This window comes from Musca domestica, unplaced genomic scaffold, assembly GCF_030504385.1.
Source record: "Musca domestica strain aabys unplaced genomic scaffold, Musca_domestica.polishedcontigs.V.1.1 2, whole genome shotgun sequence".
Taxonomy (NCBI): domain Eukaryota; kingdom Metazoa; phylum Arthropoda; class Insecta; order Diptera; family Muscidae; genus Musca; species Musca domestica.
Window position 1 is genome coordinate 19,316,328 of NW_026712249.1, and position 27,472 is coordinate 19,343,799.

Genomic DNA, 27,472 nt, shown 5'->3' on the forward strand with positions numbered 1-27,472 from the left:
TATCTGATGTTAGACTGATAAATATTGCAACGTGGCAGATTTGGACTATATCGACTACTTCCTGTATGAGATATGTGCAAATTTTTAGAAAATGTGGATATATGCGTAAGATACCAGATATAGCGGACCGAAGTATTCCATTTTCATACTTTATGTAATACAGATAAAAATATTGATGTGTGCAAAATTTGAACGAAATCAAACATTTATATCCAATTTTATGCGAAATCATAAATTCCGATAAATGACATATTCATATCGGATTTCTGGTTAAGATAAATATTTAGATATCTAAAATTTTCACAGAAGATCCTGTGTTAGCAAAACTATTTGGATGTGTGAAATTTGAAGAGGGTTGGATGCGTATTTCACTTTCTTTGAGTGTTTTGTTTTTCAACATTTTTAACCCTCCTTGGGGGAAGGTACCAGAGGGATCTCTACCATCTTTATAACAGATCTTGTGTTGATGGAAATATTAAGATGTGCCAAGTCTGAATGGGATCGGATGTAAATTTCGTGTTTTATGAGCTGCTTGGATGTTCAAAATGTTGACCCTTTGTGGGGGGGGGGGGTACCAGAAGGAACGCACCGATATTGTCCTTCACACCTGACCTTGGATTAATAAAATTTTTTTGACGTGGGTGATTTGAAGGCAATCGAACACTTACATCACTCTTTATAAGAGTTATAATTATTCAAAATGTTGACCCTTTGTGGGGGGTACTTAATGGAGTGGACCGATATTGTCAATTTTCGAACCTGAACTAGCACTGTGGAGTGGAGCGATATTGCCCATCTCCGAACTCGATTTAAGTTTGATAATAATATTACGATGTACCAAATTTTGTCGAAATCCAATACTCCCTTCGAGAGTTATCTTGCGCACCAGACAGACAGATAGACGAACGGACATCGCTAGATCGACACCAAATGTCCTGAAATGGATTTGGTCCAAAGAGACCTTGGATCTATAACCGTTAAAATACCGATGAGTCAACGTTTGGCCGTATCATATGACAAACAAAACGTGGACTTATGCATCCAATGTTCCGCCACCGGAGCTAGAGCCCATTATGAAAAACAAATACCAATGACAAAGGAATGACAAAGTTAATATACCCTCCCCTCCCTTTCAAGGTGGAGGGTATAATCAGAAAACGATATTTTCAAAAATTGTAAAAAACGTCATGTACACATTATAAAAAAAAAAAAACAAGTAAAAAAACAGTAAGTTCGGCCAGGCCAAACTTTTAATACCCTCCACCTTAGGGTAAAAGAAACATTAGAAGAAATGTGGCAAAAACCATTAAAATGCCGAGTATCGGGAGGTACCGTTATATGGGGGCTACACCAAAACGTTGACCTATAATTACAATGTTTCGCCACACGAACTAGGACCCATTATGACCCACAAATACCAATTTTTAGACAAATCAGTGAAAAAATGTGGCAAAAACCATCAAAATACCGAATATCGGGAGGTACCGTTATATGGGGGCTATACAAAATCATGGACCCATACATGCAATGTTTCTCCACCGGAGCTGGAACCCATTATGACCAACAAATACCAATTTTCAGACAAATCCGTGAAAAAATGTGGCAAAAAAAAAAACTAAAATACCGAATATCGGGAGGTACCTTTATATGGGGGCTATACCACAACGTGGACCTATACATGCAATGTTTTGCCACACGCTCAGAGACCCGTTATGACCTACAAATACCAATTTCCAGACAAATCCGTGAAAAAATGTGGCATAAATCATCAAAATACCGAATATCGGGAGGTACCGTTATATGGGGACTATACCAGAACGTGGACCGATATATCTCATTTTCAATACCAACTATCCTAGACACAATGTAAATAGCTCTGCTAAATTTTGGCGCTCTACGTCAAATAATGTAGGCTGTACCGTGATTTCAACAGACAGACAGACGGACTTTGTTAACTCGACTTAGAATTTTATGCTGATTATGAATATATATACTTTATGGGGTCTAAGACGAATATTTAAGGATGTTACAAACGGAATGACAAAGTTAATATACCCTCCTTTTCAAGGTGGAGCGTATAATCAGAGAACGATATTTTTCAAAAATTGTAAAAAATGCCATGTAAACATTAAAAAAAACGATGTAAAGCCGAATTTTCACTTTGCTTTTGTTTAGTAAAAATATTTAGTAAAAAAGAATACTTTATGTGTTTGTTTTCTCTTTCGAGACGAGCTTAATGATCAGGAATTTGCAGTGAAAAGGAAAGCCAGATAGACACTATCACACACTCACCACTATGCGACGCGTTTCGCCGTCGGTTAAGCGGCTCATCAGGCATATTTGGTGTGGATGATGGCTTACAAGGGCCGTTTTCTGGAAAGTAGTATATATTTCGAACTTATTGCAAATTAGCATATGCGAATTATACACTAGAAACTCTCCAGGTTCGACTCAAGTTCTATTGGCAGATCTTTTTCACAGCAAAGTTTTATTTTTGTAGTGATGGATTTTTTGTCCACAACAACTACATTGCTTCCAATGCATACACTTGTTTCAGTGCTGCTTTGGGAAGACGGCCTATGCAATTTTTTACGACTTTCATAGCCCAACAACAATTCCATTAAACAATTACCTTCCTCCTCCCTTTCTCTATTCCTGGTTCATCAATTGTTCACGCATATCTAATCAAATAATAATTAAAGGTTAATAAGATATTTATATAAAGAGAGTGGGAAAATTATTGACATAAGTTTCAACACGACAAAGGTGTTTTCCTTTTTCCATTTTCCGTGGGAGTGTAAACATATTGAATTCAGACTTAACATATGTTCGTGTTCCCCCAACTCAGTGCTAATGAATCAATTAAATGAATGGGAATAGAAATAGTAACATGGTTTATTAATATAAACATAAAAAACTGTTATCAATATATTAACGTGTGTGAAGAACAGGTAGACGTGACTGTCAATTGTTTTGAATATTTAAATCGCACGTTTTTTTTGCGATAACAATCCTAAGGGTCTCAAGTACTTAGTCAGCCGAAATGCTATCAATTAAATATCCATTAAGCAACTCACTCACGCCCTCACGCAATTGTTCCAAAACACATGCTAATTATATTCAATTAGTTTGGAAATCAGTTACATTTTCAAATGTTTTCAAGACTATAATAATAGAATATTGTGTTTTCGTATTAAAAAAAATTATTTAGGTTTTTAAAATTATATTTAAATGCAAATACTTTCGGAAAAAATAATTGTTTTCTTTTTTTGAAATACTATTTACTTTATTAGTATTTAAAAGCAATGTTTTTGAAATTTAAGAAATAAACTGTTATTTAAACTGAATTGGCACAAAAAACTCTACAAATTATTAACATTTTTATGTAATTAATTTTTGTCAAGCGTACAAAAATTGGCAAACTTAAATAGCAGAAATTATCGATAAACACGAAAAAGAGCCGGTCCAAAAAATAAAATTCGTTAAAAAAATCGTTTAAAATCTGAAATATTCCGAATAAAGCCATTATATTCGAAGATGTGGACCACCATAGGCAACTTTTGTCATTAACCATTACAATATTCAAATACGAAACTTGAATAAATCCGGTGAATAACGTAGCTAAAATGATCAAAATACCGCATATATGGGGACTATAAGAATGCCCGGACCTGCATAGACAATTTTCTGTCACAGGCTGCACTACGCATTAGGAACTTCAAATACGAAATTTGAAATAATTTCGATAAATATTGTAACTTAAATGGTCAAAATACCGGGAGGATATGGGGAGGTACCGATATATGGGTCTTATACGAAGACCTGGACCTGCATAGACAATTTTCTGTCAACCCCTGCGTTGAATGTCCCTAAAATCATATGGGGGCTATACGAAGACCTGGACCTGCATATAATTTATTTCTGTTAAAGACTATAGTACTTATTAGGAACTTCAAATATGAAACAATTCCGGTGAATAACGTCCCTAAGTCATCAAAATACGGAATAAAGGGAGTTACCGTTATATAGAGGCTATACGAAGACCTGTACCTGCATAGACAATTTCATGTCACAGGCTGTAGTACCTATTAGGAACTTCAAATACGAATTACGAAAATTTCAAACAATTTCAGTGAATATTGTACCTAAAATCGTCAAAGTACCGAATAGCGGGAGGTACTGATATATGCGGCTTATACGAAGACCTGGGCCTGCATAGACATTTTCCTGCTATAGGCTGTAGTACCCATTACGAACTCTAAATAGGAAATATGAAACAATTCCGGTGAATAATGTAGCTAAATTCATCAAAATACGGAATATAGGGAAGTACCGTTGTATGGGGGCTATACGATATCGTGGACCTATATAGGTAATTCTCTTCCATGGACGTAAAGTACTTAAATGGAACTCCTTGTGTGAATTTTCAGACAATTGCACTGAAAAACTTGGCTGCAATCATCAAAATACCGAATATCGGGGTGTAACCTTATATAGGAACTATATGATATTGTGGACCCATATAGACAATTCTCTTCCAGGCGTAAAGTACTTAGAAAGAATTTCTCGTATGACTATTGCATGGAAAAATTTGGCTACAATCATCAAGATACCGAATATCGGGGGGTACCGTTGTATGGGGGCTATACGATATCGTGGACCTATACAGACAACTATTTTCCAGGGAGTGAAATGCTTAGAAAGAACTTCTTGTGTGGATATTAATTTCATTGAAAAATTTGGCTGCAATAATCAAAATACGGAATATCGGGGGGTGCCGTTATATGGGGGCTATATGATATCGTGGACCTATAAAGACAGTACCCTTTCAGGGGGTAAAGTACTCAGAAAGAACTTCTTGTGTGGATTTTCAGACAATTGCATTGACAAATTTGGCTACAATCATCAAAATACCGAATATCGGGGTACCGTTATATGGGGGCTATATGATATAGTGGACTTATAAAGACAATACCCTTTCAGGGGGTAAAGTACTCAGAAAGAGCTTCTTGTGTGGATTTTCAGACAATTGCATTGAAAAATTTGGCTACAATCATCAAAATACCGAATATCGAGGGTACCATTATATGGAGGCTATATGATATCGTGAACCTGCAGACAAAAGACTGATGTGTACAAAATGTTAGCTTCCTATCTTTATTCGTTTGGGCGGACGGACAGGGCTAAATCGTCTTAAAATTTTACGCTGATCAAGAATATATAAACTTTAATAGGGCTAAAATTATTATTTGGAAAGTCACAAACGAAAAGACGAACTAAAAGCCATAAACATCGAAATGTCTGTCAAGTACATATGTATGCATGAAAAAGGTGATGCAAAAGTAAAATTCTGTAGTTTTTTGGGCCGTAATTAAGACATTAGGGACCAATCGTAAAATTTATAGCATTTTCCGATAGGAGGATTACTTTTGCGCCAACTTGTATATACTTTTCGGGGTCCCCATTAATGGTTCGAGGTGCTGAAAACGGAATGGCATCACTATACCCTCCATTGTATGGTGGAGGGTATACAAAATTGCTAAAGTAGTAGATTCTTGCAGATTCTGGAACAGAGCTGTAAAGTACACAAGTCACAAAAAAATTCAACGGATATAAGAATCCTCAGTTCTTGACTCATTTACATCGACTTTTAACAACTTAATTCGTATCAAAATATTGAACTAAATTGTGAAAATTTTACTCCGTATTTTCCACATATTCATTCTAAAAACCTTAGTTTAATTCTGCCTTTGTACACACTCATCAAGAATAAAAGCACAAAAATATCTCTTATTAAACAACAAAGTAGATTAACTATAAAACTTGTTCCAATTGAATTTGTCTACTTAAACGAAAACATTTTACCAAGTTCATACTTAATTGGTTAAATAAAAAACCCAATAAACAATGTGAATAAATAAAAGAGGCAACATTTGGCGTCCAGAAATCAGCATAACAAACAAAGTTCCCAAACAAAGTTAAACATTAATTAAGCTATGAACTCATTGTATTTGCAAACCATTTAAAAGAAGTAATAGATTTTAAGAAGGCCATTCTTCTCTGCGATTGGAAAATTGCGTGTCTAGACAACCTGGCTAGTATGTATTTGTTATTTAATTGATTTTAACGAATGGAGGGCAATTTCTTAGACCGGAATTTTGACATTAAATTTAGAGAGTATTTGTTTCACATTATGTATAGCTATGTGTATAGTCTATGATGATTAAATTGTAAATAGTATTTTGTTTCTATTACAAATAAGTGAGGTAATATCAGCAACTAATTGGTGGTGCAATAAACAGATTTTGGTTTCTACCAAAATAGCATTTAAAAGCATAGGATACAAACAAATACAATTGATTAAGCCTTATCAATTTATATGCAACTCCCATATGTGTAAGTAAAAAAATAATTAGCACCAATTTGTTATGTAAGTCGATAGATTTTATTCAGTCCTTATTCCTTACTGGCGATAGAGCCACAAAAACTTGTAATTAAATGAACAGCAAGGACTTCCATTACCAAGTAATTTTTGACAGTTAAAAAAGGAAGTCATGCTTGTACTTTTATCAACTATTGAACTGACAACTTTATGATTTGTTCCTAAAACACTGTGCAATTGTTGGTTAAAAGAAAAACAAGTTCGTTAGCCTTGTATTTTTACATTACCAATTAATGGAGGGGTACCAATACTTGATTCACTGCTAAGCAGAATTGATATCGTCGTAAACAATGGCAATCCTACACAATACAATGTATTATGCCCGAAATATAGCATACTTTAGGGATAATAATATAATGGTTAAATACAAACCCACATTTGAATTTACTACTTTTTCCAATTGCCTTATTATGTTAAAGTTAAATAAGTTAGAAGTAAGTTCGGCCGGGCCGAACTGTGAATGCCCTCCACCATTTGGAACGAATTTGGAAATTTTCAAAAAAATGAAATCCGTTAAAAATTCTGTTAAAATAGGGGCCTATACGACGTTGACCTACATAGGCAGTGTTTGTCATAAGCCATTACCATATTCAAATTCGAAACTTGAAATAAACGGTGAATAATGTAGCTAAAATCGTCAAAATACCGAATATGGGGAGGTACCGTTTTATGGGGGCTATACGAAGACGTAGACCTGCACAGACAATCTTTTTTTGTCATAGGCTGTAGTATCTATTTCGAACTTCAAATACCAAATTTGAAACAATTCCGGTGAACAATGTCGTTAAAATCATCAAAATACCGAATATCGGGAGGTACCGTTATATGGGGGCTATATGAAAACATGGACCTACATGGCCCATTCACGAACTTAATGACAAAATAAACATGTGTGCAAAATGTTAGCCTTTTATCTCAATTCGTTCGAAAGATAGCGTGATTATAAACACGACAGACGGACGTCACTAAATCGACCAATAATTTTGCGCTGATCAAGAATATATATACTTTGTTGGGTCTGACATGAGTATTTCGAGGAGTTACAAACGGAATGACAAAGTTGGTGGAGGGTCTAAAAATGTTCACAGAGTAAAATCGGTAGAAGAATATGGTTAAATCCTTTAAGCTATAGGGTTACCTGGCGGATTATTATGAACTTTTTAGCACACCTATGTAGCTTTAAATCTCTGTTTTCTGAGATTTCACTGGCGAAACCAATAGTTATGATACACGCCTTCTTCTCTTTGGATTTTAGGACAACAAGGGTAAAATTGATATATACAAGTCGAATTTTTTTCTTGGAGAAATCCACATGTACTTCTCGAGTCATGGATCCCTAAAGTTTCGTTAGCGCCTGGTATATTTCCAGTGTTTGTAAGACGAAGCAAGACAAATCCGAAACCGGCTACGAGGCTTAACCTATTTTTCATTTTGAAGTTTTTGTGAGTGACCGGCTTTCAGTCGGGAAGTACACAACATACACCTGTGGACACATCCCAAAAACCCAACTAAAACTTATTTTAAACAAGTAAAATAGTATCAGTCGGTTTTGCCTTGAGTAATGATTATTCAAACAGTTGACCCTTTATGGGGGAGGTTCCGATGCAATTAGCCAATATTGACCAATTCGTATCTGACCAAAGACTGATGTAACTATTACATCGTGCCAGATTTGGACTATGTCGACTACTTCCTATACTTTATATGAGATATGTGCAATTTTTTGGAAAATGTGGAAAAATGCGTGGGATAACATCTACTACATACTACATCTAATATAAATAAAAATATTTGTACGTGCAACATTTGACGGAAATCGAACATTCATATCCAATTTTATGCGAAATCATAAATTTCGATAAATTTTATATACTGATTTCGGGTTAAGAGAGATATTCATATATAGCAAGTTGTAAACAATCGCAAGTTATGAGAGATAAAAGTATTGGAAATTATGAACCTTTGTGGGTAAGGCACCAGAAGGGGCCCCCAGATATATATCATCTTAAAAACAGATCCTGCGTTAGCAAAAATATTTGGATGTGAGAAATTGTAAAAAAAGTTGAATGCTTAATTCGTTTTCTTTGAGCGTGTCGTTTTTCAAAATCCCCCTTTGTGGGGCAGGTACCAGAAAAAATGGTCCGATCCCTACCATCTTTATAACAGATCTTGTGTTGATGGAAATATTAAGATGCTCCATGTCTGAATGGAATCGGATATTACTATCGTGTTTTATGAGCTTCATGAATATTCAAAATTTTGACCCCTTGTGGTGGGTGGTACCAGAAGGAGTAGACTGATATATTTCATCTTTACACCAGAAACTAAAAAAAATATTGTGATGTGTGTAATTTGAAGACAATTGGACTATTACATCACATAATTTAATTTTTTTTTTTAATTTTATAAATATTCAAAATTTTGACCCTTTGTGGGGGAGGTACTTGATGAATGAACCGATATTGTCCATTTCGCACCTGACCTAACACTGATGCATATATTAGGATTTGCAAAGTTGGAGCCAAATCGGATTATCCTTTATTTTTTTTTTTGTGCAGTAAATTATTTTCTTTGAAAAAGTAGACGTTTTTGGCGGGAGGTACCAGAAGGAGTGAACCGATATTGTCCAACTTTGAACGGGATCTATGTTTGATAATAATATTCGAGAGTTATCGTGCGCACCAGCCAGACAGACGGACATCGCTAGATTGACTTCATATGTCATGAAAGGATATGGTCCTAGAGTCTAAAACCGTTATTTCGATGAGGCAATTTTTGGGTGTATCAAATGATATATCTATACCCTCTCTAGCAATATGGCTGAGGGTATAAAAAAAGGCCTGGAGCTCCCTTTATCGTGTTCATGTGATTTCGCGAGAGACTTTTACTAACAAAAATATTCGTAGTTAAATGGAGATTTTTTACACAAGTTATAATGCAAGGACATGCCCTACGAGTCCCAACAAAAATACAGCCGCCATTTTTTACTCCACACTATAATTGCTCAATTACCTTGTTTAAACTATTTAAACCACGGTCCACAAATTCGATAAATGTTGACGAATGCCATATTCAAAAAGTACATTTACATTTTTATCACAGACGGTTTTCATGTTTTGAGTGTCTACATTGTAGCTTATAAATGAACCCCCAAGACTTGAAAATCCCTTGTATGTTTTATTTCAATCCTGGTTCAAATTGATTGGCTTTGAAAAACGTCTCTATCAACTTGGATATCTGTAAAAACTAAAATCAATGTTATACAGGCTTTACTTAAAAACATTAAATTTAAAATTTTACCCATTTTAGAGATCTTCTCAACCTCTTATAATTCTTCGGAGATGTTTCGCCATTCCTTCTTTGCAATCCAAATAAAAAGTAGGTTTTAAGTTTTATGTTTTTATGTTTTGTTTTTTATTTTCCTCCTTCTTCTGCTTAAAATTAAGCAAAAATCACTATTATCTTTTTTTATAATTTATAAAAAAAACGTTTGTTTTTTAAAAATAATTAAAAAACAAACATCTACAGAAAATTAAACACATGTTGACGTTGTGTTTTGGTTTTGGTGGCAACGATGCCGCTTTCCTTCTTTTGTGGTCAACAGAATTTAAGCGTAGATTTTTGTTGTTGTTACATTTTGTCTGCATTTAGAAGAAGAAACCCAAAATTTTACCACCCAAATGTTTTCTTCTGGCTTCTTCGTGATCCATAATACCGCCAGAGGTGGTCAAAACAACATAACCGAACTGACGAGATGGCAACAAGTTGTTGGTCCACTTTTCAATGTCATTGATGGGAACATCGAAACGGGGAGAGATGACGCCGCACTTGTTCAAGCGACCGGTAAGATTGACAACAATCTTGCCAGATCGGTGATCATCGACAATTTCGAATTCACCAATGTAGCCATGTTTCATCATGACAGTCAAGAACTTGATGATGACCTTGGAGCAGGGACGGAGGAGGACCTGACGTTTGCCACGCTTTTCAGCGTTGTTAATGCATTTCAAGGCATCGGCCAATACGTTCATACGCACCATGGCTAAAAGGGTAAAGAGAAAAGAAAAACATGACATTAGAACACACACTCAGGCACATATAAAAATTGAAAAAGAACGACAACAAAATTTCAATGAAAAGAAAGTCCAAAGGAAATGTAAACAAATTGCAATATTAAATTCCACTTTCATATTGGCAATGTAAATTGGCTGGCCCTAATTGCTGGCTTCCAATGTAGTATCAATGAACTGTCAAAATGCGAGCAGAACGGCATGTACGAAAACAACAACAACGGCAATGACCACTCGATACCCGGTAAACATGTATAAAACCCGCGTAAACAATCAATTTTATCCTTGGAACAATCGCAGATTTTCACACTTCTATTCTTTTAGATTTTGTTTTTGACTTCTCATCAAACATCACCGCCTCCATCCGGCATTTACAGCATTTATTTACTCTTTACGACTGTCCATTATTCTCAACTCTTGTCAAAACCGACAGCCCTCTATTAAATTGCAATTTCTTCACATTTCAATTGTTAAATTGTAGAAAATTTCATATTCACATCATAGCCAGCATTATGCCAAACAATATTCACATCATTTCATTGAAATTTCACTGAATTTTCACAAAGATTACCTAAGATTTATTTTGTGAAAATTTTTAACAATTTTACACGAACGCGAACGTATCGAAAAAGAGGAAGTCCATTTTACGTCAGTTGCCAGTACTGATTTTTGACGTTTCACAGTTGTCAAAATCAGCTGTCAGTGTTGGCGCCATCTAGATGTGAATGTGTCGAATGATTGTATACAACCATGTTAGTTGAGACACACAGTAACTGAGAAATGAGTGGTCATGCTTACAACTCTGGGGGTAAATTTTGATTAAAAAATTATAATTTTGTTAAAGTATAAAAAGTATAATTGGATAAAGAAAAGGGTATAATTAGAAGCAAAAATAAAATGGATGTATAAAGAATTAGGGGAAAATATAATAACATCAAAATCAATTATAATACCAATTGTGTCCAAAAAGCGAGAGTTTTTTTTGGAATAATTTGGATATGCAATGAAAGTGGAAGGTGACATTTCGTATGATTGGGGTAACAAGATAGAGGGGGAATATTGTTTTATCCCAAAATTATACATTTTTGTTGGAAAATATTCATTTAGGTTGCATCTAAATTTAAAATAATTAGAAATTATTCCCCTTTCTTATTCAAAGCAAAAATAGGGACCGCAAAGCATGAAAAGGGACACCAAAAGAAAAAAATATTTTTAGGGCTCACTGTGATCGAAAAAGTTCTACTAGAAGAATACAGGCAGATACATCAGCCCTTGTGAACTACGATATGTAAAAAATATTTAAAATATCTTCAACAAGTAAAAAACATTAAGTTGGGCCGGGCCGAACTTTTAACATTCTCCACCATTGGAAAAATAAAAAAATTTTGTATAAATGTATCTGAATTCAATCGTGCTCCACTTTAATTACAAATACTACTAAGACAGTTTGGATAATGCTGGTAAACTTTTCAAAAAACCATAACGTGGGTCAGGCCGTTAAATGGAGGCAATACGAAAAACGGCAACCTTTTTAGACAAATTTATATTTCAAGGATTTTCATCTACCAAATTTGAAGCAAGTTTGTGGGTAAATGTGACTAGGATTATCAAAATACCGAATATCGGTGGGTGCTATAGCAAAACGCTGACCTAAATATTCAATATTGTGCCACCGGAGTTAGAACCCATTATGAACTGAAAAAAATCATCAACATACCGAATATTGGAAGGTATCGCTGTACAAAAACGTTCACCTATACATACAACGTATCACCAACGGAGCTAGAACCCATTATGACAAACAAATACCAATTTTTAGACAAATCCGTTAAAATTGGCAAAAATCATTAAAATACCGAATACCGGAACGAACCGTTATATAGGGGCTATACCAAAACGTGGATCGATATATTTCATTTTCAATACCAATCATACCAAACACAATACAAATTGTTCTGCCAAATTGTGAAGCTCTACGTCAACTAATGTGGACTGTATAGTGATTTCAACAGACAGACAGATAAATGGGCAGACAGACGGCCGGACATCATAAAATCGACTTAGAATTTTATGCTGATCAAGAATATACAGGGTGAGATAAAAAAACTGCAACAAAGTCAAACGCCATAATTTTTACATTTTTTTAAATTTTATTGAATGAAAGCAAAAATGTCGGATATAGCATTTTTGCACCTTTTCAGCTGATCTCTTTGGCAAGTAAATGCGATCATTTTGTTTGTTCACAAACTGCTGTAAAACCAATGTTTTTTCATCGGAGCGGAGAAAACCAAATTCGCCAGTTCACCACTTTCGGCCAAGCGAAGCAACTCTTTAAGGTGCAAGTACATAAAAAGCTTGAAGTCATAGCTAGGCATATTAATGTCAAATTATAATGGAAAACGACGGCAGGATTTTGTGCGGGTCTGTAATCCCTTTAAAAAATGTCACAAAATATGCCTAGCCATGACTTCAAGCCTCTTATGTACTTACACCCTTAGCTCTTTTGGGGCTAATTTCTTTCTGTTGCGGTGTAAGTTCTTGCACTTTTTGGAATTTCAATGGCTTTACCCCGAGGTCATTTTTCAATATTTGCCGAATGGAATATTGTGATATGTTCAGCTCACGAGCCATTTTTCGGACACTGCGACGCAGGTTTCGATTTTTTGTTTAATGTCAATAAATCGTCAAGAAATTTAAATTTTTACGACCAAATATTTTGGCAGTTTTATTCTTTTAGAGGGTATAAAAGTTGAAGAAGGATATAAAAACAAAAAAATCATGTCATGCTTATGTTAGAACTTTTTGTAGGGTTAACCTACTTTAAGAGGTTTTATTTGGAGTATAACTAATGGATATGACAATTTTAATCCAAATACAGTGGGATAACCATTTTATATGTAAACGTACTGTTAGCCTTGTAAGTCATGCATGGTAGAGAAAATACAGGTAGTCGCATAGACAAAGCTGCTGGGACAATGAACTGTCAAACCGATTTTAGAATTGAAAAAGTTGGATGAAACATTGTTGCAATTATTTAAAATTGTTGAATAATACATATCAGAACAACCTATGATCTGCGTCGTAAAGGAAAACATATAAAAATCCATTTATTTTTGACAAAAAAAATTTAAAATTTGTGACATATCAATGTTCCCAAGCTCTTATGCGTCTACCTACATTCTTCTGTCATGTAAGTCACATGGAAGTTTGTTTTAATGTGTCATTTTGCGATAGCCATGGTAAAATGAAGAAGGTAAAATCATTTCAAATAAGCATACTCAGCTCTGAATTTTCTGTAATATACATTATTAATGAGATGTTATCAAATTAATAATTTAAAAAAAATGTAAACATATGATTGCATGACTTTACCTTTTTGATTCTACCATGAATTTATTCTAACAGCTTTATTTTTAAAACAAAGACTTTTGATGCAGGTATCCAGAAGTTTTTATTCCAATACTTTTTTTGCAGTGAAATAATAAAAGATTTGATTTGTAACATAACAATAAATAGGAATGTGTGGTTCCTACATTTAAAGCATCATTTATTTAGGGGGGAATTAGTTGGATGGCTTTATACAATGGTAAACCTATTTTTCTTATATTATTTATAGCCTTTATTTCTTCCAGACAAAAATCTGTTAATACAGCTATACTAACCATTAGCATATGACAATACTATGTTATTTAAGATTATATAAGTCTATGACTAAGAAGATAATACCATAAGTAGTGACAATACGATATACATAAACATACAATTAAATGAGGTTATAATGAACATCTCATGGTAAAATTAAGAAGGTAAAGTCATTTCAAATAAGCATACGCATCTCTGCATTTTCTGTAACTTACATTGTCAAATACATAGAAAACTAGATCCCATATCTGATTAGTGTGCACACAGTGGATTTTTAAATATAAATTTTGACAATGAGATGTTGTCAAGTGAATAATTTTGAAAAAAAAACATGTAAACATATGATTGCATGACTTTACCTTCTTAATTCTACCCATGGAAAAAGAATACAGGTAGATGCATCAACGCTTGGGAATATTGATATGTCAAAAATGTTAAATGTTTTTTTAATTATAAGTAGGTCTTTACTATTTTCTCATACGACGTCATTCGAAGGTTTTTCTAATTCGCGTTTTTTAACCGTTTTTACAAATTTAAATAATTTTTCATTCAACATTTTCAATTCCAAAATTGGTTTGACAGTTCATTGTCCCAACAGCTGTGTCGATGATGACGATTAACAAGTTCAATGTTACATATTTTAATATTCTGGAAAATTCCAGAAAACAATGTGGGGATATGAGAAAATACGAATGTGGGAGAGAACACATAACACATTTTCTTCTATATTCTCTTTGTCCTTAGAAACTTTCTCTCTGTATGAGTCCTGGACTAGGTCAATTGCTAAAATAGACTTTTAGTAATTATAACCCAGGGTTCATAACAACCGATGCTTAATTATATATGCATATTAATTACAAAAAACAATAATATATATAATAAAAAGTTTATAAAGATAAAACCTAGTATTAAACAAACGATGGGAATTTACACAGACGTGCAGTTAGTTATTCGATATTTTTGGTATGATTTTGGTATTTTTTTATTGTTTACGATTTTTTTATATTCTCGAACCACTCCTGTGTTGTTGGAACAAGAGAAACGCTCCCGCTCCATAGGCCACACAATTGAAACAACCAAAAACACCAGCTGCAATATTTCGTGTATGTCCCGGCGTGTGTGGATAGCCAGACCACTGGGCCAGCTGTATCACAAAACTTATGAAATATAATAGTCCCGATATACCCGTTGTAAGAAGTTCCTAAAAAAATTAATAAAAGAAAAAATATTTAGAGAAGGCTTTTAATCAATTTATAAACTTTTAAGACATTAGGGGAAAAATTATACTAAGTACTAATATTTCTGGTAATTGTCGTACATGTAGGTATAATCATAGCATAATTACTGGAGGTAGATCAAAGCTACCCCCTAATATTTAAGCTGCAAGTACATAAGAAGCTTGAAGACATGGCTAGGCATATTTTGTAACATTTCATAAAGGGATTATCGTCATTATCCATTATAACTTGACATTAATATGCCTAGCCTTAACTTCAAGCCTTTTATGTACTTGCACCCTTATTTTGGTGTCTAAGAACTTTGTTAAAAAATTAAATATAAACAAAGTCAACTGTTGCATATTTAAAAGACTATTTGACAGTATAAGACTCCAGCACAGAGTTGCTTTTTTCTAGTTTCTTTGAATTGTTTCATGGGAATTGTTGCAAATTTGGTATTTGAAGTTCTTAATGGATACTACAGCCTGTGACAGAAAATTATATCTGCAGGTCCACGTCTTCGTATAGCCCCCATATGACGGTACCTCCCTATATTCGGTATTTTTATGTTTTTGGCGACACTGCCCACCATTTTTTTTTTCAAATTTGGTGTTTGAAATTCGTAATGGATTCTACAGCCTAAGACAGAAAATTGTCCGTGCAGGTGCACGTCTTCCCGATATTCGATATTTTAACGATTTTAGGGACATTACTCACCGAAGTTGTTTAAATTTCGTATTTAGATTTCGTAATGGGTACTGTGATGGCGGAAGTCGCAGGCTCGTTTCCGGTCACACAAACGTGTCTAGTTCCGGTAATTAGCGGAAATTATTTATATTTTATGAATCCTTTTTTTAGTAAATATATGGCAATTATGGATTAATTGGAAGAAAACTTATATTTCCCTTTATTTTCGATTGTTGCCACTGACCGCTTATCGGGGGAAAAACAAGTAGCAACAAAACGCACGTCGATCCTAACATAAGAAAAACAAGTAGCAACAAAACGCACGTCGATCCTAACTTAAGAAAACAAGTAGCAACAAAGCGTACGTCGTTGCTAAATCGTAAACAAGTAGCAACAAAACGCACGTCGATGATAACTTGTAAACAAGTAGCAACAAAACGCACGTCGATCCTAACTTGTAAACAAGTAGCAACAAAACGCACGTCGATACTAACTTCAAATCAAGTAGCAACAAAACGTACGTCGTGGCTAAATCGTAAACAAGTAGCAACAAAACGCACGTTACAGGGACTGCAATGCGCTGCTTGTTTGTAACAACTACCAACAAAACGCACGTCGTTGGATCGGTAATGCGTTACTGGCTCGAAAACAACCAGCAACAATACGCAAGTCTCTGGAACTGTGATGCGTAAACATCTAGCAACAAAACGCACGTTGCAGGGACTGCAATGCGTTGCTAACATGTAAACAACTAGCAACAAAATGCACGTCGTAGGGACTGCATTGCGCGGCTAACTTGTAAACAACTAGCAACAATGCGCCTGCGTATGCAGTTAAAGGACGTCGGCAAGTTGTTGACACCGGATTATAAAAGGAAAGTAGAAAGTTGCAGGGGGGACAGTCGATTGAGAGTCACTAGGCCAACAGGAGTCTAGATCAACGAAGCAGCCTATTTTTGCAACTTCAGGTGAGTAAAGTGAAACCAAAGATCTTGGAAACGCGACCGCCGAAGCGAAAGAAGCCCAGGACAAAGATATACCTGAGTGAGTTATTAAAGCCACCAGGAAAAGGGAAGAGCGAGTTGTCAAAGCCGCTCAAGAACACCTGGGTCAAGTCCAGTGAGTTGCCGAAGCCACTGGGATAAGAAACCGGGGAAGCTGCTAGGAGTCCTCTTATCTCGGAGCCGGACGAATATTCGAGATCACTCCAAGGACTCTGTGTAATATCCCGGTTGTAAATACATTGAACTGAAGAACAATAAACCGGGGTGATCCCATATTAATAAAGAGTCGTATTTTCCTTACTCCCGTCGCTGACAGAAATAAATTTCTGTGACGAACTCTGGCCACCGTGAGCTAACCTCAGCAAACGGAGGAATCTGAGTCGTTACAGTGGCGCCCGAGCAGGGACCTGAGTAAGGAAAAAAATCAGTACCAACAAGAAAGGGGGTCACCATCGGCATACAGGTATGTCAACAACGCTGCGGACCACCTGGGCGTACAGCCTACGTAAAGAAGAGCTGGGGAACTACCTCACCGAATTTGGCCTCGACGTAAATGGAACGGTAGACGAGCTTCGAAGGAGATTCGGCAAATTCTTGGGGGAGGTACATGAACCAGAGGAGTTGGAAAAGTTACTTCGGTACCAGGACTACCATGATCAACATACGTCCAGTAAAGACAGCAAGGCCAGCCTTTCCCCGAAAAGAACTCCAAGCTTGGCTATTACGAGCCCCAGTGGAGTTACAGTTCCGGTTCCGGGTAACAGCCCAACACGACCAACGTCCCCGATTGGCCGAATCAGAGCTCCTACCAACATCGATTTCCGGGCGGTGGCGGATCAAGTGCGAAAGTGGAACTTGGGATTTGATGGTGAGCAGGACCCATTAGAATTTCTCGAAAGAGCGGAGGAGTTAGCTGGAATGTACGCGCTACATATTGATATTCTACCCAAGATGATGCCAGAAATAGTGAAGGGTAAGGCACTGGTATGGTTCAGAAACAATAACCGTCAATGGCAGACATGGGCAGACTTTCGAGAGGATTTCCAGAGGTTCTTCCTGCCAACTCGCTATTTCGAGCGCTTGGAAGACGACATTCGGAAACGGCGCCAGCGTCCAAGGGAGAAATTTCGCGATTACTCGCTCGGAATGCAGAACATGATGAGACACAGCAACTACTCCGAGGAGCAAAAGTTGGAGCGGATTTTCAAGAACGCGCTGCCAGAATACCTGTGGTACATCCGGCGGCGTGACTTCCAGAGCCTGCACGAACTGATATCGATGGCCGAAGACTTGGAGAGTCTACCACCGTTAATGACACCATCCAAGGAACAACACCGGCGTTTAGATCCCGCTGACAGCCCACCAAACATACCCCGCCAGTCCCCGATCAATCCACGAACGGCGTGTCGGAGATGCGGACAAGACGGTCATTTCGCCACAGGCTGTCGAAATGAGGGAATTTTATTCTGCTGGGAGTGCGGACGAAGAGGTATCCGTTCCATAGAGTGCTGTCGGAAACGAGCAGCGGGAAATGGGCACCGGACTCGCCAGGAAAGAGGGGAGACGGGTCCGCAGTTCGAAAAGGAGCCCCTCAATTAGACACGACACTCCACATGGAACCCAACAGGTTGGTGGCCACCGTTGGGATCGCTGGACGAAAAATCGCTGCCACGGTAGATACAGGAGCCACCACGTCGTTCATTAAGGAATATCTTGCAGCGGTACTTAGAGTCGAACGTATACCTTGCTCTTCTCTGGTGACTTTGGCAGATGGATCCCAACGAAATGTGGAACATGCTGTCGAAACAACTATTGAATTAGGCTGTCAACTTGTGCCCGCTCGTCTCTTGATCATGCCAGATGCCACGGAAGACCTAATCATCGGGCTTGATCTTCTGGCAAAGATCGGGGCTCGCCTGACGATAGCTGGGCTATCCTGCGTTTTTACAGCGACTAGAGAAGCATCAGAGTCAAAGCAGCATTTGAACACCAGCATTTCGTGTAATTGCGGAATACCCGATCAACGGTGTCAGAGGACGTTGGACGGCCAGAACGTCCCAGAGGCTTCTGTGCCGGCAAAGCCCCCGACTATAGAGGAGCAAAAACGGATCCAGAGCTTCCTAGACCAGGAACTACAGAAATTCAGAGATATTCATGGACCGTCTACGGCCGCAACGCACCGTATAGTCATGACAGACGACCGTCCATTTAAATTACGTTATGCGGCCCGTAACCCGGCTATGCAAGAAGTGATCGATGCCAAAATCAGTGAGTTATTGGCGAACGGATTTATTGAACCATCACATAGTCCTTACAGTTCTCCAATTACTCTTGCGCGAAAGAAAAACGGAGCTTGGAGACTCTGTATGGATTTTCGTCACCTTAATGCCAAATCCGACCCCGACGCCTATCCCCTACCTCGAATCCAGTCGATTTTGGACCGACTTCGAGAGGCAAACTACACCAGTAGTATTGACCTTAAGGACGGATACTGGCAGATTCCTTTGGAGGAGGACAGCAAGAAGTACACTGCATTTACGGTTGCAGGAAGAGGATTATTTCAATGGCGGGTAATGCCGTTTGGTCTGCATTCAGCTCCTGCGACCTTCCAGCGGGCTTTAGATCGCGTAATAGGACCAGACTTGGAGCCTTTTGCGTTTGCATACCTGGATGACATAATTGTGATCGGAAGAAATCTAGACGAGCACTTGGCCAATCTGTTGGAGGTGTTCCGAAGACTACGAGCCGCCAACCTTCGCATTAACCCTGACAAGTGCCAGTTTTTCCAGAAAGAGACGAGATACTTGGGTCACATTGTCTCCGAGCACGGCATCCGAACTGATCCAGACAAGGTTGCCGCGATCATGGAAATGAAACAGCCGCAGAACCCCAAAGAGCTGAGACGATTTATAGGCGTGGCGTCCTGGTACCGCCGTTTTGTGCCCGAGTTCGCGACACTTACTCAACCATTGACATCCCTCTTAAAAAAGGGTAAACACTGGCGATGGACGGAAGAACAGCATACTGTGTTCGAACTACTCAAAGCTAGGTTGACTCAAGCTCCAGTATTGGCATGCCCAGATTTCGGTCGAACGTTCCTGTTGCAGACCGACGCCAGTGATGTTGGTCTTGGGGCAGTGCTGACCCAAGAATTTGTTGACGGTGAACGGGTCATTGCATACGCGAGCCGATCTCTGAATGGAGCGGAGAGGAATTATTCCGCAACCGAAAAGGAGTGTCTGGCAATTGTGTGGGGCATCAGAAAGATGCGGCCATACTTGGAAGGATACGAGTTCCAAGTTTTAACGGACCACTTGGCGCTGAAGTGGCTGAATTCGATCGAAAACCCCACCGGCCGATTGGCGAGATGGGCACTAGAGCTCCAGCAGTATCGCTACACTATACGATACAGGAAAGGAGGTCTAAATGTAGTCGCCGACGCTCTGTCTAGGCAGCCAGTAGAATCGTTGCAAAGGGCGGTTGCTGAAACATGGGATGTGTGTCCCTGGATTCGCTTAAAACTGGAGGAGATCAACAAGGATCCCAAGAAATTCCCCGATTATGCTGTCGTTGGGGACCAGCTCTACCGCCATATACCAAGACACTCGAGTGATGGAGAAAATTATACTTGGAAGCTGTGTGTACCCACCAATCTTCGGAACCGCGTACTTAGCGAAAACCATGACCAGCCAGCCGCAGGCCACCTTGGGATAAGAAAGACGGCGAGACGAGTTTCTGAGCGATACTATTGGCCCGGAATGATGAGGGATGTTGCTAGGTATGTGAAAAGTTGCATTTCTTGTCAACAGTACAAGCCTAGTCAGTTGGCACCAGCTGGAGAGATGTTACTAACAATCCCCGAAGAACCGTGGTCCATGGTTTGTGCAGACTTCGTCGGACCTCTACCCAGGACAAAACATGGCAACACGATGCTTCTCGTATTTATTGATCGTTTTTCAAAATGGGTGGAACTGGTGGCGTTGCGTAAAGCCACCACGGGTGCCGTGATCAAGGCATTTAGAGAGCGGATTTTGTCTAGGTTCGGTACTCCCAAAGTGTTTCTCTCGGATAATGGTAGTCAATTTACGGGTCGCGAATTAGGAAGATACCTTAGAGAAATTGGAGTTCGACAGCAGTTCACCGCACCTTACTGTCCCCAGGAGAACCCAACGGAGAGGGCGAACCGGACTCTTAAGACGATGCTGGCACAGGTCTGTCAGAATCAGCATAATAAATGGGATGAATTTCTTCCAGAGATAAACTTGGCCATGAATTCGTGTATATCCGAAACCACGGGGCATAGTCCTGCCTATATAATACAATGTTGGGAACCGCGGTTGCCAAACACTCTCTACGATGAAGTAACGAATGGGACTGGTACAACTGGGAAAAGCTCTGAGGAAAGAGCGGAAGAACTCCGCGACGTTTTTAAAATGGTTCGTCAACGAATAGGTCAAGCCGGAGAACAGCAGAGGAGATATTACAATCTGAAACGGCGGCAATGGAAACCCGCTGTGGGCGACTGGGTATGGGTACGACAACACCCCTTGTCAAAGGCGATTGAAAGCTTTGCAGCAAAGTTGGCCCCAAAATATGATGGACCCTATGAAGTGATGGGCTACACTTCCCCCGTGATTGTAAACGTTCGCGGTCAACAACGAAACGATGTGCGCAGGGCACACCTAAGTGAACTGAAACCTTTCGCTTCGGCAGAGACTTCCTCTTCTGGACGCGTTAACGCACCAGTATTGGAGGCGGCCACTAATACATTTTCTGTTGTTTCTTCTTCAGGTGTAAAAAAGAGTCTCGACGGCAACATGGAAAACCGATCGCCTGTACTAAAGACCAAAGCCTATTATAAACAACAGTGGCAGAACCAGGAAGATGAGGTTACACCAACGTCCAGCAAACGTATTTGCCAGGGCGTACCAGGAGTTACGCAGCCCAACCCAGCCCGGCTGGGAAGAACGACCATAGGGGACGTACCACGACCAGTAGCTATTGTTCGTCCCTTTAGAGTGCAGCAGCGGCCAAGTTCGCTCGATATAATCGAGATTTCGGATGAAGAGAACGCGGCAAACCCAGGTTTTATGTGGCCTCCAGTCAACGGGTCATTCGCCCCAAATACCGATGACCAGCCCACACCCCCCAGGCCGAGACATGGGTCCGCAAATTCCCCTACGCCACCGCAGATTATGTCGCCGGGATCGTCGATTATCATTCTCGACGAGGACTCCCTGTCTAGTGTAACGTCGCATGAATCCTTGCCAGCACCTATAATGTCCCCGGGATCTTCAATAATCACCCTTGAGGAAGAATCCCTCCCAGAAATGATACCGACCAGCCTCGTTTCACAATCTGAAGCTTCGTCCGCAGAGGATAATTCCCAGGGAAACGAAATAGTTTCCGACCTCGAGGTCAGGGAAGGTACGGACAATGGGTACCAGGCCGAGCTTAGCACGTCACCAAGGTATGCTGATTGGACAGAGTCTGAAGCGGAAGAAAGCGGTTCTAGTAGCGATGGGGACCCGAGAAGAATGCGTAGCGTGGTAGTGGTTCCCGACGGCAGAAACTCATGGTGCCGGTTTTCATGCCGGGAGGAATTTTCCAGTGAGGTTCAGGTGGGACTGCAGAGACACATTCGGATGGGCATGGCGTTACGGGTACCTCGTAAACAGTACAAACGTATCGTGGAAGTCTGTGGACGCTCCTATAGACTGCTGATTAACAGACAAGGGAAGGTTTTCGTCAAAAGCCGTTGATTTCGGTTAACCCGAGGAGAGGGAGAAGTGTGATGGCGGAAGTCGCAGGCTCGTTTCCGGTCACACAAACGTGTCTAGTTCCGGTAATTAGCGGAAATTATTTATATTTTATGAATCCTTTTTTTTGTAAATATATGGCAATTATGGATTAATTGGAAGAAAACTTATATTTCCCTTTATTTTCGATTGTTGCCACTGACCGCTTATCGGGGGAAAAACAAGTAGCAACAAAACGCACGTCGATCCTAACATAAGAAAAACAAGTAGCAACAAAACGCACGTCGATCCTAACTTAAGAAAACAAGTAGCAACAAAGCGTACGTCGTTGCTAAATCGTAAACAAGTAGCAACAAAACGCACGTCGATGATAACTTGTAAACAAGTAGCAACAAAACGCACGTCGATCCTAACTTGTAAACAAGTAGCAACAAAACGCACGTCGATACTAACTTCAAATCAAGTAGCAACAAAACGTACGTCGTGGCTAAATCGTAAACAAGTAGCAACAAAACGCACGTTACAGGGACTGCAATGCGCTGCTTGTTTGTAACAACTACCAACAAAACGCACGTCGTTGGATCGGTAATGCGTTACTGGCTCGAAAACAACCAGCAACAATACGCAAGTCTCTGGAACTGTGATGCGTAAACATCTAGCAACAAAACGCACGTTGCAGGGACTGCAATGCGTTGCTAACATGTAAACAACTAGCAACAAAATGCACGTCGTAGGGACTGCATTGCGCGGCTAACTTGTAAACAACTAGCAACAATGCGCCTGCGTATGCAGTTAAAGGACGTCGGCAAGTTGTTGACACCGGATTATAAAAGGAAAGTAGAAAGTTGCAGGGGGGACAGTCGATTGAGAGTCACTAGGCCAACAGGAGTCTAGATCAACGAAGCAGCCTATTTTTGCAACTTCAGGTGAGTAAAGTGAAACCAAAGATCTTGGAAACGCGACCGCCGAAGCGAAAGAAGCCCAGGACAAAGATATACCTGAGTGAGTTATTAAAGCCACCAGGAAAAGGGAAGAGCGAGTTGTCAAAGCCGCTCAAGAACACCTGGGTCAAGTCCAGTGAGTTGCCGAAGCCACTGGGATAAGAAACCGGGGAAGCTGCTAGGAGTCCTCTTATCTCGGAGCCGGACGAATATTCGAGATCACTCCAAGGACTCTGTGTAATATCCCGGTTGTAAATACATTGAACTGAAGAACAATAAACCGGGGTGATCCCATATTAATAAAGAGTCGTATTTTCCTTACTCCCGTCGCTGACAGAAATAAATTTCTGTGACGAACTCTGGCCACCGTGAGCTAACCTCAGCAAACGGAGGAATCTGAGTCGTTACAGTACTACAGCCTATGACAGAAAATTGTCTGTGCAGGTGCACGTCTTCGTATAGCCCCCATATGACGGTACCTCCCTATATTCGGTATTTTTATGTTTATGGCGACAATATTCATCGGAATTATTTAAAATTTGGTATTTGAAGATCGTAATGGATACTACAGCCTAAGACAGAAAATTGTCTGTGCAGGTCCACGCCTTCGTATAGCCCCCATATAACGGCACCCCCTGATATTTATATTTATTTTATATTTTTATATTTTTGATGATTTTAGCAACATTATTCACCGAAATTGTTTCAAATTTGGTATTTGAAGTTCATAATGGATACTACAGCCTAAGACAGAAAATTATCTGCGCAGGTCCACGTCTTCGTATAGCCCCCATATGAAGGTACCTCCCTATACTCAGTATTTTCATGATTTTTGCGAGGTTATTCACCGGAATCGTTTCAAATTTGGTATTTAAAGTTCGTAATGGGTGCTACAGCCTATGACAAAACATTTCGTGCGCAGGACCACGTCTTCGTATAGCCCCATATGACGATTTTGATGTTTTTGGCGACATTATTCATCGAAATTGTTTCAAATTTGGTAATTAAAGTTCGTAATGGATACTACAACCTATGACAGACAATTACTTATCCCGCACTACGTCATCCTATAACCCATATATAAAGGTTTTTATTTGAGCTGTATTTTTCGACGGATTTTATTTTTAAATTTTTTAAGTTCCTTCCGAATGGAGGATGTAAAGAGTTTGGCCCTGCCGAACTTATCTCCATTTTTTACTTGTAAATCTGATTGAATACAGCCGGATTAAGCAATAAATCCATGTGGTTTGATCCGTATAAAATATTGTGTCTAAACGTGGTATTAGCCGTCTTCTTCGGCGGAATTCTAACATAATCATTAAAAAATAAAACTTTATTAAAAATTTTTTAAATTTATTTTATTATTACAAAAACAAAATAAATGAATTACAACTGTAAAAAAATTTGCAGTTATTACAAATATTTTATATAAATGTACGAATAATTATTGGTAAATAAATAATAACAAAATAAACGAGTTTTTCTTTAGAGCGAATACAAAAATAAAAGAAGAATAAGCTGTTTAGTTACAAATGAAACATTATACATTTACAGACGGACAACTACTAAAAAAGGGGTTAAGAAGAAGAAAATATAAACGAAACGATTTATTTATAAATATAATTCTTTTTTTATACAACTTCTTATGTATAAGTATTTTTTAAGTAATTTAACAATGTTTATAAAAAAATGTATATAAATTGTGCTTTGTAGTTTTTTGTTTGTTTTGTATTGTATTAAGGATATAATTTGAACTGTTGTAACTTATGATTTGTTTTTAAAACTATTTCTTGACAATGACTATAAAGTTTTGAAATTATTTCATATTTGCATTTGTTTGTGTATGTTTTGGGATATATAAGTCGATTATTTTTTTGTAATTGGTAACTTGAGTGTGCCAAATGAGAGCAGTTTGATGTGTGGCCCCCCAACTTTATTATGAGTTGTTTTTGACGGCGCCAACTTTGCAACTCTGCTTTGGATTAACAACCATATGGTCGCTTAAGTAGAGTACACACTTACGAACATATTTAAATGTTGATGTCAGTAAAATTTGCAAACCAATTACACCATTCGATTTAATATCCCTGTTGTGTGATGTCCTTTTATTATGAAATAACTAATTGATTGTATCAAAAGGTAAAATAACAAAAAAAATTAAAAATGGACGTCAAAGAGGAGCAAAACAAATGGCGTTAACAATGTGTGAATGTCATAAAACCTATGCGCATTTATATATATTAAAAAATAGAGTTTTAATTATAATTTTTTGTTCTTTTTCGGTTAGACTGGGTATGTTTTGTAGTTGGGGGGGGGGGAAGAGTGGTAAATAGTAGTTTATTGAGTTTATATTTATACAGGCAGCAATCATGCACAATTGAATGCGGGCGTTTTAAGGCAAGCTCCACGCTCCAAAGCCAAGCATGCACATAAACTTCAATATGAAATCGATTGTTTCATTCTGTCTATCCTGCCTATATATGGACTGTTGTTTATTTTTTTCTTTCTAAATTTTATCTTTCTTTCTTTGCTTATATTATGGCAGAAATTTCGAAAACTGTGGTGGCTGGCTGCATTCGTTACTCCGTGGCATCTTAGATTGTGGCACCGCTCTTATGTTCCAAATACAGGAAATATGTACCGGCAGCATAGGCCAAGAAGTTAAACAGACCAAATACACCGGCGGCAATATTCGAACCATAACCATAGGATTCCGAGGAATATGATGACCACTTGGCCAATTGTACGATAAAGGCAATGAAGTACAGAACGGTGGCAATGCCGGTATTGATTAATTCCTGAAGAGAAAAAAAAAAAAAAAACAGAAAAGAGAGAAAAAATGAGAGTGAAAATTAGTATACATTGAAAGCAGCTCAATTGATGGATTACAACATTACTATCTCTGTGTTAGAAATCGTTATTAGATACTCAAGTTCGAGGTCAATCTCGCAAAATGTTAAATGTTATCAAATTATTTATGAGTAGAATTTGTAATTTTGGGATATTTTGAATATATTATGCCAAGCCAAGCCACATTTTCGAAAAAAGCCACATATGTAGGTTAATTGTAAGTTGGAATATCGGGAGGTACCCTTATATGGAGCTATACCAAAACGTGAACCTGCGCGGACAATTTTCTGTTATATGATGTATTAGCCATTACGAACTTCAAATACCAAATTTGAAACAATTCCGGTGAATAATGTCCCTAAAATCATCAAAATACCGAATTTCGGGAGGTGCCGTTATATGAGAGCTATACGAAGACATAGACCTGCACAGACAATTTTCTGTCATAGGCTGTAGTAACCATTTAAAACTTCAAATACCGAATTTGAAAGAATTCCGGTGAAAAATGTCTCTAAAATCATCCAAATACCGAATATCGGGAGGTACGGTTATATGGGGGCTATACGACGGCGTGGACCTGCACGGATAATTTTCTGTCACAGATTGTAGTTCTCATTAGGAATTTCAAATACCAAATTTCAAAAAATTCCGGTGAATAATGTCGCTTAAACCACCAAAATACCGAAAATATGGAGGTACCATTATATGGGGGCTATACCAAAACGTGGACCTGTATAGACATTTTTCTGTCATAGGCAGAAGTATCCATTACGAACTTCAAATACAAAATTTGAAATAATTCCGGTGAATAATTTCGCTAAAATCATCAAAATACCGAATATCGGGAAGTACCGTTATATG

The 27,472-nt window shown here is 38.2% G+C and overlaps 2 protein-coding genes across 3 annotated transcripts in view; both read right to left on the reverse strand.

Moving 5' to 3' along the window:
* Window positions 1-9,922: 9,922 nt before the first annotated feature.
* LOC101887467 (small ribosomal subunit protein uS8A) lies at window positions 9,923-11,225 on the reverse strand. Its single transcript, XM_005186884.4, has 2 exons — window positions 11,084-11,225; window positions 9,923-10,484 (listed from the first exon to the last, which is right to left on the reverse strand). Exon 2 carries the CDS (start codon window positions 10,480-10,482, stop codon window positions 10,090-10,092), a length of 393 nt encoding a protein of 130 aa, XP_005186941.1. The 5' UTR covers window positions 10,483-10,484; window positions 11,084-11,225; the 3' UTR covers window positions 9,923-10,089.
* Window positions 11,226-14,888: 3,663 nt separating this feature from the next.
* LOC101899997 (CKLF-like MARVEL transmembrane domain-containing protein 4) overlaps window positions 14,889-27,472 on the reverse strand; it is a 56,798-nt gene continuing 44,214 nt past the window's right edge. Inside the window, exon 3 of one of the 2 annotated variants that reach the window (XM_059121912.1) lies at window positions 14,889-15,355. In XM_059121912.1, coding sequence (XP_058977895.1) covers window positions 15,155-15,355 — 201 coding nt within the window. In that variant the 3' untranslated portion in view covers window positions 14,889-15,154. Of the gene's footprint in view, window positions 15,356-26,093; window positions 26,560-27,472 lie in introns of those variants that run through there. The other variant, XM_059121911.1, reaches the window with a different exon arrangement.